The 14,621-nt window shown below is 22.9% G+C and overlaps 1 protein-coding gene across 1 annotated transcript; it reads right to left on the bottom strand.

The window, feature by feature from the left end:
- Positions 1-7,616: 7,616 nt before the first annotated feature.
- LOC145831803 (uncharacterized) lies at positions 7,617-12,012 on the bottom strand. The gene is made up of 6 exons (XM_082939145.1): positions 11,886-12,012; positions 11,051-11,224; positions 10,774-10,833; positions 9,306-9,428; positions 8,683-8,856; positions 7,617-8,338 (listed from the first exon to the last, which is right to left on the bottom strand). The coding sequence occupies exons 1-5, from the start codon at positions 11,967-11,969 to the stop codon at positions 8,683-8,685; spliced, it is 615 nt and encodes a 204-aa protein (XP_082795271.1). The 5' UTR covers positions 11,970-12,012; the 3' UTR covers positions 7,617-8,338.
- Positions 12,013-14,621: the final 2,609 nt, after the last annotated feature.

Below are 14,621 nucleotides of genomic sequence, written 5' to 3'. Positions count from 1 at the left end.
TATAAGTACAGTTAAAATTTTGATCATTTTATAGTTTTTGTTAAAAACAACAATAAAAATTCTATAAAAATGTTTCAACATTATACTTTAAATTTACAGATTATTATTTTTAGCTTTAAACACATTTACATCTAAAATAATTAGAAAACACTTTGTCTTTTACTTTAAATACTTTTTGAAATTTAAAAATTTTTAAATGATCTTGTAGATTCATCCTAAACTTTAAGTAAAAATTCTTGTTTGTAAACTTACAATTGGCATGAGTTAGTTTTATTTAGCTACATGCTGTTATAAAACACTTACAATTAGGGTTACATGACAACTCAATTTTGACAATGCAAATTTTTACAAAAATATTTTTAAGACCATATTATAAAAACACTACAAATTTTAAAAAAAATAAAAATTAGGTTTGTAGGTTATATCAATATCTACAACCCACTCTTTCTATTTGGCAAAACAATACATATTATTTGAGATATTTAAGAATTACTTAAAATTACCATATTTCTAAATTAATTTTAGACATAAATAAATAAAAAATTAATTTTACAAAAAAAGAAAAGATGGCTTGTAGATATCAATAAGACCAACACAAACGTTTTTAAATATTTCATATATATATTACTTTTTGAGTTTTGGCCCTTCATGAAAGAAATTTAAGATTTTGAAACTTTAGGAATTTGAATTGTCCGATTTTGAATTGTCATGCTAACTTATTTAATTTTGTGAGCCAAATGTTATGCCCACAAGAGTAGATCCTATAAATATATTTAGATTTTGATTACTTACAGTTTATTAGATATTTAATTCTTGAAAAAATATTTGTACCCAATATTTTTAATTTTTGTCAATATTTTAATATTTTTCATAGCAAACTGAGGTATGTAATTTACCTTGGAGAGTATTAAGCCAAAAGTTAAAAAAATAAGTAGAATGGGCAACTTACAGCTAAAGGCCAGATCAATTCTCCGTAAAGAATCTATTGTAACAAGTTTTATTCTAGGTAAAAAACAACTTATGCAAAAGAAATAAAATTGTACTTTTTTATAACTAACATTTTGAAATTTTCTTGCTTATAATGTTATCTTCAGTAGACAGTAGCCTGGTGAATATAGTTTTGCTTTTACTGATTTTTTTTCTTTTTTGTATAATAAAACTTTTTAAGATATGTGGTCAACAAAGCTTTTCCTATAAAGCATGACTTTAAAAAGACTTTTTTCATTAAATCTTATGACTAAAAAACTTCTAAACTCAAATCTACATAACTTTTTAGATATTTGTTTAATAAAGTTGTTCTAATGTACTTTCATTATTTAATTAAAAACATAAACCCACTAAAAACATTAATTTTCATTAAAACATCCTTATAATTACAGGGGCCACTCAGTCAAAAAAAAACTATCCTGAGTGATCAAAAACTGTCTTTTGTGACCTTGAACTATTCTGAGTCATCTTGAGTGTTTTTAAATTCATATAAAATAATTACTACACAAACACAATATTATCTTTTAGAGTAGTAAAACACTACCTGCATTGTATAGGCTAATAGAATTTTAAATAAGCATTTTACAATCAATGAAAATCAAATTCTAGGACAATAATGGTTATATAAATTAACAAAAATTGGAAAAAGGCTAACTAAATCTGTCCAATAAAAAAAAATATCCTGACTCAATCTTAGTATAAAAAATACATTTATAATATCTTGAGTTATCCTTAGTGTGGTAACTCTGTAATTATGAACTAAGTTAATTTTTATTAAGACAGCTACTAAAATCCTATAGAGGGCAAAAAAGTTCATAAGCAATAACTTTGACCAAAATGTGCTTTATGCTGTTTTAATGTATTTCATAATAAGCCTCTTTTTTTTTTGAATTAAAATTAGCCTAAAAACATAATTAAAGTTTCTACAATTTGAATTTAGCTCAAACTAAGATAGCTCTAGGAATAATAAAATTTTTGGAGAGTAATAAAATATTTTTTGTTTAATTGTGTAATTTTTTTTTGTGTTTATGTTGATTGATGGGTTTTGTTCTTGCAATGTTCGATTCATAGAGTTTTCAAAACCGCAATTAGGGTATCTACCCCATCAGACATTTTACAAAAAAAAAACTACAATGATAAGAGCTTGTAAGAAATAAAAACTAACATATAAATGAAACTACTATATTGCTCATAAAAACATTTTATTTTTAATATTACATATATATACTTTTTTTTTTGTTTTATTTAAAGTTAATACAAACAAATTTATATAGTACTTATTATCTTATTGGTTTTACCATTGATATATATATTTCTTTATTAACACTAGTATTTTTCTACTTACAGTATTTTAATTTTAAACATATTTCATTAAACTTAGTACTATAAGTTAGATATTAGTTTATCTGAGTTTGCAACAGCTGATTGTGAGTTCACACTGGTGCCAGTGATCTCATGATTGGATGGTTAATGTGCTTTTGTTGTAGCGTAGGCAGATACTTGCTTAGGGATTCAAGTTTCATGATTTTCCCACACTTTGTGGTTTTTAGTGTAGAGATTTTAACATTGGGCAGAATTGCCAAATTTTTTTGGCAAATTTTCTCTATGTTTTTAAAAGTACACGCTTTTGGATCTATTTTTAGTTAAAAATAAATTAAGTTTAAGGTAAAAAATTGTGTTAAATAGTTTGAAAACTTTAAAAAGATACTGTAGAGCTACTTTAAATTAAACGCGTTTTAAAATAATTTTTGATAATAACAAAAGAATTTTATCTACAAGATAAATTGTTTGTGTCAAATCAAAATTATATTACTTAACATGTAAAAATTGTTTAAAATTACAGATTTTTCATGGTCTTTTAGTGATTTTTGTAAAAAATTCCAGGTTTTTTCAGTTTTTTTTTGTCAAGTTACAGGTTTTCTCAAAAAATGTTTATTGTTGTCAAAGAAAGAGTGAGTCTGATGTTTTTCTACCAAATAAAACATTAAATATCTTAATAGTAAAAAATCTTTGTGATGCTTTATCTTCCAGTAAAAGAAATAATTTATTTCTAAACATTTATATACTTTAAAGTAATAAAAACAGTTTTCACAGTACTTTTTTTTATTGAACTGTAACTTTTTGGTTCTTGATAACTTTGTGGAAGTGTGTTAACTCATTTAACACATAAAAACATATTCTGTTCAATAAAAAAAGTACAGCACAAACGTTTTTTTTTTTATATATATTTGAGTAAACTCAAAGATCTTTATTAACAAACGGTTAGCTTGAAACTTTAAATACTTGTTTATATTTTTTAGAATTTACTTTAAACAACCTTTTAATATTTTTTTTATGGTAAAAAACACCAAACTTCCTCTTCACTCTACAACAGTAAATGTTTTATCAAGGTCAAGCAATCTACCTGCCAATAATTAACATTAAACTAACCAAAAAATAAACAGTAAAAACTATCTATTTAATTAAAAAATATCCCTTGGTGACACGTCATTTGGAAACACCCACAAGATTAAAATCTCAACACTAAAAACCACAAAGTGTGGGAAAATCATAAAGCTCAAATCCCAAAGCAAGTATCTGCCAAGGCTGCAACAAAGATACATCAACAATCCAATTTTGTAGTCACTGTCACCAGTGTGAACTCCCAATCAGCTGTTGTAAATTTAAAATAAACCAATGTCTAACAAAATTATTAATCTCAATAAAATAATTAGAAAATACTCAAAAAAATTATATATATATATATAATAAAACATAAAGATAAAACAACTTTATCGCAGTACATTTGGAAACTAAAAAATAACAAAGTTAATTTTAAAATTCAGTGGGAAATATCAACAAAAACGAAAAATAAATATAGTTTGAAAAACAGATGTAAATTGTGCAATGCGGAAGAAATCAAAATTTTAAAAGTTAAAAAATTTGAATCTCTAAACAAAAGAAACAAATTACAAACTGGCTGCATACATTATTGTAAACAATTTATCTAAAAACTCTGTTAATAATTTTGTCTAAAATCAACTATCTATTCTATTATTACTAATACCTAATTTTGTTTAATTCTATTGCTGTACTTACAAGTTTGCTTTTCATTGAATAAAACTTGGCTGAAGACCCGTATTAAATGCAGAAACAGCTGTCCCAAGCAAAAGTTTATTTTGTGTATTTTAGATTATATATATATATAGAAATAAGTTATTTAACTTAAAAAAAATAATTTTTTTCACACTGAGACCACCTTGAGGGCTTTATTAATAAAAAGGTTAATTTAAAGATGTAAAACTCAAAGGACTTTGAGTGCATAGGCACAAAACTCGAGTCCTTTGAGTTTTACATCTTTAAATAAACCTTTATATAAATATATATATATATATACATATATATATAATTTTAGAAATTAATAACATTTATATAATATTAACATTCATAAATTAAATAAATAAAAAATGTATTATAATAGTTTATTAGCAATATCTTAACATAAAATTCAGAAAGAAAAAAATAGCAAGATTAATAATTATACAAAAATCAAACTTTAATTAGAATTTTGCCTTTACCTCTTACTTTTAAAATAATAAATAAAATTAATTAAAAATAAAAATAAAAATATATTATTTCTTTTTATTTAATAAATAAACAAAAAAATCAACTATCTTAATGCCTAATTTAAATCAAAATTTTAATTCGATTGAATGAATAACTTCCAGGTAATCGCTAAGGAAATTAAATTTTGCACTTTTTATTTTGCACTGCAAGAAGTTTTACATCTCCTTGTTTGTATGAGTTTAATAAAAATAATTTATTATTGTATTTAAAACTATCATTAATAACTGTAAATATTGCTCATTCAACGGACTTAATTGTTGTTTCATTAAATTAAGCAAGCTTTGCTTATTTTTAAGTAAGTTAAATTTAGATTAAACCACTCAATAGAAAAACTTTAACTATGAAAAGTTATAAAAATTTAGGAAAACATAGGTTATTGTTTATGAAAGAGTCAATAAAACCAAGTTTTAATTTTTACTTCGGGGGTTTCCATAGTCTTAGAAAACTTTTTTGTTACTAGTGGTCGGCTGCAGTTGTAAGGTTTTAGAACTTTTTTTATTTATAATATTATGTACATGAGGTAGATCAATAATACATCAGTTTATTAAGAACATCTACCTATACCCTCAAACCTAACCCACTTTACCCATGTTTATAAAAATAAATCAAAAAAATAAAATTTATTACTTAAAATAATATTAAGTGAGTTATTACCCAATCAGAAGCGACCTTAGAACTGCAGCCGACGCATTGTAAGGTGATTTTATAGAAACTAAAAAGAGTTAAAACTATCAGCAGCAATATTTAGATCTAGAGTCTTCTAATTAGCTTAAATGTTACTTCTTTTTGTTTTAATCTACAATTAGTAAAACTTATATTTTTGATTTGTTTATCATATTTTTGGGTAAAGTGGGTTAGGGCCTTAGGGGTAAGGTTAGCTAAAAAGTTATAAAATATCTTATTCTTATTTTTTGCTAAATTCGATTCTAATATTATTTGTGCTGTAGTACATTAAAAATTTTGGTTTACTACGTTCATGTGTCTTATAATAAAGGTTTTTTGTACGACAATGTAAACCTATTTAGTAATTAAAAAAGTTGATAGTTAACAAAGAAAAACGGTTTTAATTTTTGATGCAATTACTAATGCGTTGCTTCCTTATGATATAAAAAACAAGCCAACATTGTACTATACAAATTAAAAATTTGATTTTGGTTTAAAATTGTTTTTTGTAGTCTAACTTTTTTTTTAGTTTTTGTCGAGATTTTGTTTTTATGCATGATAGGTATATTTCATTAATAAAATTTCTAGTATGTTTCTTTCCTGCAAACACTGAACATTTATGTTTTACGTCTTAAATACTAACTCAAGTTTTAATTTTCAAGTATACTATGTTAAAGAAAAGTAATAGTTCTAAAAAAATTAATTCAATAAATTAATAGAATTATTTTTTTTTAATCTCAAAGGACTAAAAAAATATACGTTTGTTTGTTTAAATTGTCATGCTCGAGTAATTGTATGGCAATTATCGAACATAAATATTGCATTTATGCCTTAAAGCAGGGTTATCAATCGTTGTGCGTCATGTTGCAGTTTGAGAGTTCTCGAACCAGTAGTGAGCAAAGGCTTTTGGGTAAAAAGCAGAACAAGACAGAGTTATTAAAGCAGGGTTGTCAGAATATTAAAGCTGCTATGACATCTAAATACTATGCCTATGCAGTGTTTCAGTGAACACTTAGTAAGCGTTTGCTTGTTTTATCTTGAAATGTTATGCTTAAAAAAAATTTGTAAACATTAGTAAGACTACTGGATTAATAATAAATAGAATGCCGTCATAAAGACTTATGGATTAGCATTTTCATAGAATTATTCATAGAAATAAACATAAGAACTTACTATATTATATATTAACATACTTATATGATAAAAGATTCTCAAATAAAAAATTGATGACTGTTATGACATTTTAAAGTCAAAAATATGCATAAGGTGTATAAAAATAAAATATTTAAACTAAAAAACAAGTTTTTTTTTCTTTAGTATAAAAACTACTTTTTTATATTAATAGTTTTATAGCTTATAAACAAACTTAGTAAAACGTGCTTACTTTTCTAAAAAAATATTTATAAAACAACTTGACTTTTCTCTTATTAGTGAATTATAAAACATTGTTCTTTTCACAAATATTTTTGCCTTTGTGATAACAAAACATTAAGAAGTGGTGAACTCATTACTATAATAAAATTGTTAAATAAATTAAGTGTTGTTTATATTTTTATAAACCGCTTTAAACTTAATCATCATCTTTTTAACGACCTTTAAAAGAAGTAGATGACTACTACTCATTAGTAAAATAGAAATAAAGTTATATAATATTTGTTTAAATAGCTAATATTAATCATTTTTACACTCTTAAAAAAACATTAACATTCAATTATCTACTAAAAAGTTTTACTTCTTTAATATTTGTTTAATGGTTTTTTAAAGTTAGGTATTTTTTCAATATTTTTATAATTTTACCGATACAGGCTATAAAAGTCTTAAGTGAACTGCATTTTGATAAAAGTTTGAGTAACGCGTGTAACTTAGTTTAAAAACAACAAACAAATTTAAGTAAAACACGTTTAATAATTAACGTTTAATTGTCAAACTTGCTTTATACTAAGTTATAATAACTATAAACTAGAAACTATACACTCACCCATAATTAAGTCAAACTTATAAAATAGTTTATTATTAATCTAACTTCTTACACTATTGTTTTCAAATAAACAACTTAAAACTCAATTTAACTTAATATTTAACAAGCAGAAGAAAACTTAATAATCTTTAATAAATAAAGCACTTCAAAAGGTTGTTCTTATTTTTTGATATGTTTTTTGTAATGTATACAAACAATTTGCAAAAAAAAAAAAAACAATTTTAATTTTTATTTTATTAGATTAAAAAAAAGTAAATGTCGTTTACTAAATAAATTATTTTTTGTTTTAGCAGTTGTTTATATGACGAAATTTTTTTAATTTTATAATAAAAAAGTTTTTCGATAAAAGAATACTTTCATTTCTGTCTTAAAGTTGTAGAACTATAAAATTATTTATTTTTTATATTAAACTAAACAAATACCAACTACCAAGTATTAAAAACAATCAGTAACTGTTTTATGATAGTTGTATCACTTTTTTTTAAGTTTCAAAAAATCAGAAAAGGTATCAAAAAACTGTTTATTAGTACATCAAAAAGAAAATTAAAAACTAAAATAATCTTAAAAATTTGGCTTTTATGTGTTTAACTAATCGTTGTTTTGAGATAGTTTTACTGTAAAAAAATTAATGTAAGGCTTTTTGCTCAACTTACTTAATTTCTGCTTTTTTTTCTTCAATATACGCCTCATTAGACAGCTAATAGCTTGAAAAACATTTATAAATGTGAAAGTTAAAAAAAAAGTAATCAGTATTTTTGTTATATTTAAATAAACTCTAAGGAACTCAGCAATATAGAATGATGTAAGCAAATACCTCAAGTAAATAAAAAAAAAGAGTATGTTTTTTAAACATAAAAGTAAAAACTTTTATATATTTAGTTAACTATAAAAACTATGCTTATAGTATAGAGCTTTAACAGTTTTTCCTGCACTAAGTATTGTCTGTAGATAAAGAAAGTTTTAAATTTCACCAGTTAAATATCGAAATAACTTTTTGAAGTCTTTATAAAAAAAAACAAGTATCCTAAATTGTGTGTCATAAACTTAGTATTCCAATTTTCGTTCGATCGGTCTTCGTTGTATAATTTTCAAAACGTTGTAAACCTATTTAATAGATATTTACTTTTAAAACAGTAAGCTTTTTTATTAATCTCGGTATCGATTAAAAAAAAATTCAAAACATAAATTATTTTATTTTTGTAAACTTTTTAAGAAACTAGTAAATAGCATTTAAGCTTAAAAATGTATAATAGTTGTTTATATAAACGTTAGACATATGTATTTTTATAAAAGTTCAAGATAGTATATTTTAAAAATTTTAATGAAAACAGTATATTTTAATAAACTAAAAAAACTGTTTTACAAACATTTATTCTTACTTTGAAGTAATATAACTGTCTACATATACTAATTTTTGCTTTACTATGAAAGTTTTACTTTTTGCTTACCTAAGAATCACAGCAGTTAACTAGAAACACCATTTGTTTTTCGTATGAACACGATTGTAAATACTTTTTCATACTCTTGTTTGCATAAATAAGAATTAGTGCAACTAAACAAAGCAATGAACTAAAAGCTGCGAATGACATTGACACTAAAAGAAGAATGTAGTATGTACGAACCTGTTACAGTAGTTTAAATTCTTACAGATGTTGACGATATGAAATTGTAAGTTTTGGGTTTAGTAGTTAAACCTTTAAATGAAGAAATAAAATTGTATGCTTATAAGTTTGCTTTTAAATAGCATTTGTACTTATGCTTTAGATTTTAAAACTGTTTTATATTTTTATCTATTTTATTATGTTTTTTGATTATCTCCAATAAAATAACTAATTAAACAAATGTTTTATTTTTGCATATAAATCAAAAACTTTAGAACTAAATTTTATTCTATACGTTAATAGATTGTATTATGTACTTTTTTATGTGTTTTTTTTTTACTTATTTAATTTTTTACCTAGTTTAGCCCCTTAATAACAAAATTTAAATTGTTGTTTTTAATATTTAATATGTTTACTTATATCACTTTAATTTTTAGTTTTATTACCAAAACACTTTTCCATTAACACACCCTCTTAATCTTGATAAGGTTGTTATCGACAGTATACCATGAAAGTTCGCGTTCCCATAAACTCATAAATCCAGCAGTGCTTAGAATAAAACCAGTCAAGAGAAAAAAAACAGTCCACCTTATCTGTTTGATTTTTGTTAATTTAAAACAGAATATGAAAAACAAACCAAAAAAATTCCAACATAAAAGCAGTTACAACTTTACTACATCAGAACAATTTAAGGTCTAGCTCTAGCAAGATTTACAGTTTATAAACAATCACTTTCTATGACAAAATAAAAAACTTGAAAATTATAAAGTGTATTTCGTTTTAAGTTTTACTTATTGTTTTTACTGTAAAAAGTCACTTGAACTAATTGAGTTAGGTTTAATATTATAGACTAATTGTGTCAAAGTGCATATAGGAATTATTAGAAACAAAACTGTTTAGTTATACTGCTAATAAACAACATTCTAATATAGTAAGTTTTTAAACTTTTAAGGTTAAAAACGTTTAGATTTTTTTTCGGATACAGTTGGTATAAGCCAAAAACTTTAGTGAAATTAATGCTATAGAAAATAGTTTGTATAAAAGTTAAAATATAAAAGTTTTAACCTTATTTATAAAGTTTTAGTTTTGCAAATTTTTCAGCAATGTATGTTGTAAAAATGTTAAGATGCTTATTTTTCCAAAAAGCATCAAAAATTATTCTTTGAGTTCGGATAAAACTTTAAAAAAGTAAAAATCTTACAGCTTTTTTAACGACAAGTAGTTTAATTTCAATTTGTGACCAAGTAGTAAAAACTTTCGGGATAATATGACCGCAGTCAATTAGTGTAATTTTTCTATATGCTCGTTTCAAAAAAAAAAAGCTATTAATAACATAGGTTGATAAATAGTATAAAGTAATGATGAGAATAATAAGCTAGAACTTTTAAAAAATAAAACTAATAGAGCAACTAAAACTATAATATTTGATCATACTTTTAGTTTAAAACTCACTATATTTCGATTTGACCATTTACCATAACAATTATTTTTAGATTGTGTTATACTAGCCGAAAACTGAATACACAAAGAAGTCAAGTATTTTTTTAGAGTTGTATATATCATCAACAAATATTTAAGCATAGTAGTTACACATATAACTAATTTATATCATTTGTCTTAAAAAAAATGTTTGTTATATTTTTGCTTTTTTAATTTTATATTTTTAAATTAGAATCACCTTAGTAACTTTTAGTACAAAAGTGGATTAAATGTTTAAACTACCTTCTCGATTTTGGTTAACAACAAAAAAAAATTCAACTCTTCTTAACTATACATAACTTTGTAAAAAAAAATATTTAGCAGTTTATAGAGTCTAACTCAAGCTTTCAAAATGAGGTAAAAAGTTTAATATGTACCTAAGCTATCAAGTCTATAAAGTATTATGTTAAAAGTAATTAAAAAAATTTATTAAACAAAATCATACTTAGCATTTCTTACTTGCTCTTTCGAAATTATTATTCCCCGCTTTCTTAAAACACATACAGCAGCGAGAAAGGGCTGTTAGAAAAAAAATAATTTACTTTTAAAACAAATTAATGAGTCATTTTAAAACCAAACTAGAAAAGAGTTTAATTAAATTGTTTTTTTCTTAAAGAACTTTGTTATGTAGATGTTAGTAAATACTAAATTACAAACAACTACTAAATTATATTCATAATCTATTTTTAAAAAGCAATAAAGTATTATAGTTTATATAAAAGATACAACAAATTACCATAAATTGACCCCAAATCTGTTCTCCTATTGGAAAAAATCTCTTACAGACATCGTAAAAGTTAGCACCAACTTCTGTATCGATGGGATCAAGGCAGTATATTTCATTGTAAAATGAAAATAATATATAAAATCCTAAAGCGATGCTTGAAGTAGAAATTAGACCGTGAACAACCTTACAAAGATATAAAAACTATTAAATAGTTTTAATATAGAATGAAATTTTTAAAATTATTACTAAAAAAATTCAACTACCATGTAGATATGTAAATTTGTAAATAATACATCCAACGAAGCAAAGTCAAAGCAGTACAATCATATAAACTTTATTTTGATAGTTAATAAATTCAATAATCGAAATAATGCAGACAAAAACATTAAAAACTTTAATTAATTGTTATTAGAGCTAATTTTTTCAGTATTTATCTTTTTTTTTAATAATACTAAAATTGTAATTTACCAACAAAAACTTATTAATTATTTTTGTAGATTAAGGTAAAATACATTTTATGCTTAACACTTTAACCTTTCATTATATATATATAACAAAAAAAAAAGATAATATTTCGAAGTTTTGACATGAAAATGTTTTAATAAAAATCCACTGTTTAAAATATAAAAATGTCACCAAATAAAGAATAAAAATAGATAAAGATAAATTAAACTTGATAATTTAAAGTACTTTATATAGCAAAATTTATATTTAAATTTTTTTTATTTTTTGCTTTGCTTTAATTAGACATGAATTTGAATATTCTAACTTTTTTATTGTTATTCAAAAAAGTGTCAGAAAGTTAAAATAAAAAGTAAACAATTTAGAAACAAGTTAAACTAACTGATAATGCTTTAATTACTAAGGGTATTTTTTCAGGTTTAATTTTTGTTAAGTCAATTAACGCTTTGGATTCTTTTTTGTACATCTCTACCGTTCTTTATTTTAAAAAATATATTAAAAAATTTACTGAAAAAGTACTTAAATTTATAGCACTTGATAAAAACATAAAACAAAAAGTTAACTGTAAGGTTTTAACGTATAATTATTGAATACAACTTAAAAAGTTTTTTATGTTTTATGTGATAATTATTTTTAGTAATAATAAACTAACTGTTTTAACAAGCAGTTAATCTATTAGGAAAATTAATATTTCTAACTTTTATCGAGTAAACTTTATAAATATGTAACTTTTCAAAAACAGATGTACACTGAACTTTTCTCAAGCTTGTTTTCCATTAGTTTTTTAGATGAACTACAATCGTCTGTTATCCTTATTTTTTTTAGTTTCTTATCAATTTCTAGTTAAATTTTATAAATCTCTAGTTTCTTTTTGCGTTATACTAGAGATAAAGAATGAACAACTCGCAATTCTGATCTTAAAAACCAAGCAGAACTAACTGTTTTGCGGTATATTTTTGCTTGAAAACAAGTTGTGCCAAAATAAGTAAACTCTTTTTTTTTTGTAATAAATATTTTTAATTTTTTTTAAATATTTTCAAGCTTGTCGGTATTTTTAAAATAAATGATCATTTCATTGCAAATCTACTTTTAATAAATAAAATAAATTGTATTATACTTTTTTAAACTACGCTGTCTGCAAAAACTTGATTTTTTTTATGTACGGCCAGCGAAACTTTTTGTGATGAAGCCGGTAAACATATTCTAGCCTTTATAAGTGATATTATAAACTCAACTATCAAAATCTAATTAAAAAATCAAACATAATTTTAGTAAAACTATTTCAAAATATATAAATAAGATAATAGAACAACATTACATCTGAATTTTTAAAACGTTGAATGTTAATATAGGTTGAACTTTTGCTAAGAAATAATTTAATATTTCTATTAATATTTCTTATAATAAACAGTTTGACAATTTTTCTGATGATTTTGATAATCAGTGTATTTTTATACAAAAAAATTCAACTAAGCTTTAAAAAATACATCTTTTAAATATAAAACAATTCTTCAAAAATCCCTGTAAGCTTTTCTGAACTACATACAGTAAAAATATTTAAATGTAACGCATCATTAATGAAGCAATTTGAAAAAAGAAGAAAAAAGTCAAAGGAACTATGTTTTATTTACGAAATGCGTACAAGCTTTAGTATTTTAAAATAAAAAATTTTTACTAGATTTGTGCTTAAAAATACTATTATATAATGAAACTTATTGACAAAAAAATTATATATGTGCGTACAATTTTTTTATCATTTAAAGTAATTAAGCATGATAAAAGTCTAAAAACGAAAATATTTTTTAACTATTTTTAGAAGGAAAAAAATTTAATTTAAAAATCCATATGCAAGATTTGTTTACAAGGGAAAGTAACGAACCCTAAAATTGGTATTTATTTAGAACTAAAATGTCTCTTCTTTAAAACAGTTCTCTTAATGTAGCTTGTCGTTTTGATCAATAAATACCACTTTATTTAGAAGTTTAGCTTAGTTTTTAAATGGATATTTTTGTTTTAATTTATCAAAAACGTATCTTATTTTTTTAGAAGTAATAATTTTATAGCCAAGCAAGCAAATAAAATTCTACTTAGACTTTAATCAGATTTTAAGTCATAAGAATATAATTGAAAAATATATTATAAATTCTCGTTTAATTTATAAGTAAACCTATTACTGTAACTAATAGCGTTTTTATTTGTAAATGTTTTGAACTTTTTAAAGATTATTTTAAATTTACGTAAAAATATTGTAAACATATAACCTCAATGCATGAGGTTATAAAAAGATAATAATTACATATTTAATCAGTACTCTTTCTTTATTAAACTAACACATGTTTCTGTGCGTCAACAAGTTAATACACTGCAACGGAGCTCTGTAAAAAATAAACACTGTAAGGAAAGAATAGAAGCTAAAGTATGTATATATATATATATATATATATATATATATATATATATATATATATATATGTGTATACATATATGTGTTTATAAAAAATAAGAATAAATACAATAGATTAATTGTTAATAATAGGTATAATGTATAGTGTTAAATCCGACTGTTATAAAATTATATAATATTTGTAGTTAAGAAGTTTAAATTATGTTAAAGTAAAGCGAAATAAAAAATAAAATAACAAATTATAATATAAAGCACTCATATGAAAGTTCAAGAAATACTGATTTATAAGATTAATCCGTCGTTAAACATTCAAAAAAATATTTAATAGTTACCTCACGATGTTACTTTAATACATTAAAATTAAAAAAAGTCATTTACCTTGCATTGCAAACTAAATAATTTATTCTTTATGTTTGGAAAAAAGCAGTAAGGCATTTTAATTAAAAAAGAATTACACTTATTTTAAATATATGATAAGTAATCTATTTTAAATAAAAAGAAGTAAAAGAACAAACATTAAATACTGAATTAAGAAATTAAATAACTGTTTAAGATAGCGATTCCCAACCTGGGGTAAATTCGCTTCTTTGAGTGGGTAAATTTTCTTTATTACAAGTTATGTATATTAATGTTAATTAAGTAGCTTTTTAGTTTATTAGTTAATACTAAACTGTATTTTATTAAAGTTAGATTAGCTTAGAGTTCAAAAAATCT

The sequence above is a fragment of the Thalia democratica genome, chromosome 3 (genome assembly GCF_965202585.1).
Source record: "Thalia democratica chromosome 3, ktThaDemo2.hap1.1, whole genome shotgun sequence".
Classification (NCBI taxonomy): Eukaryota; Metazoa; Chordata; class Thaliacea; order Salpida; family Salpidae; genus Thalia; species Thalia democratica.
Note: the sequence above shows the minus strand (reverse complement) of the source record. Positions and strands in the feature narration are given on the sequence as shown.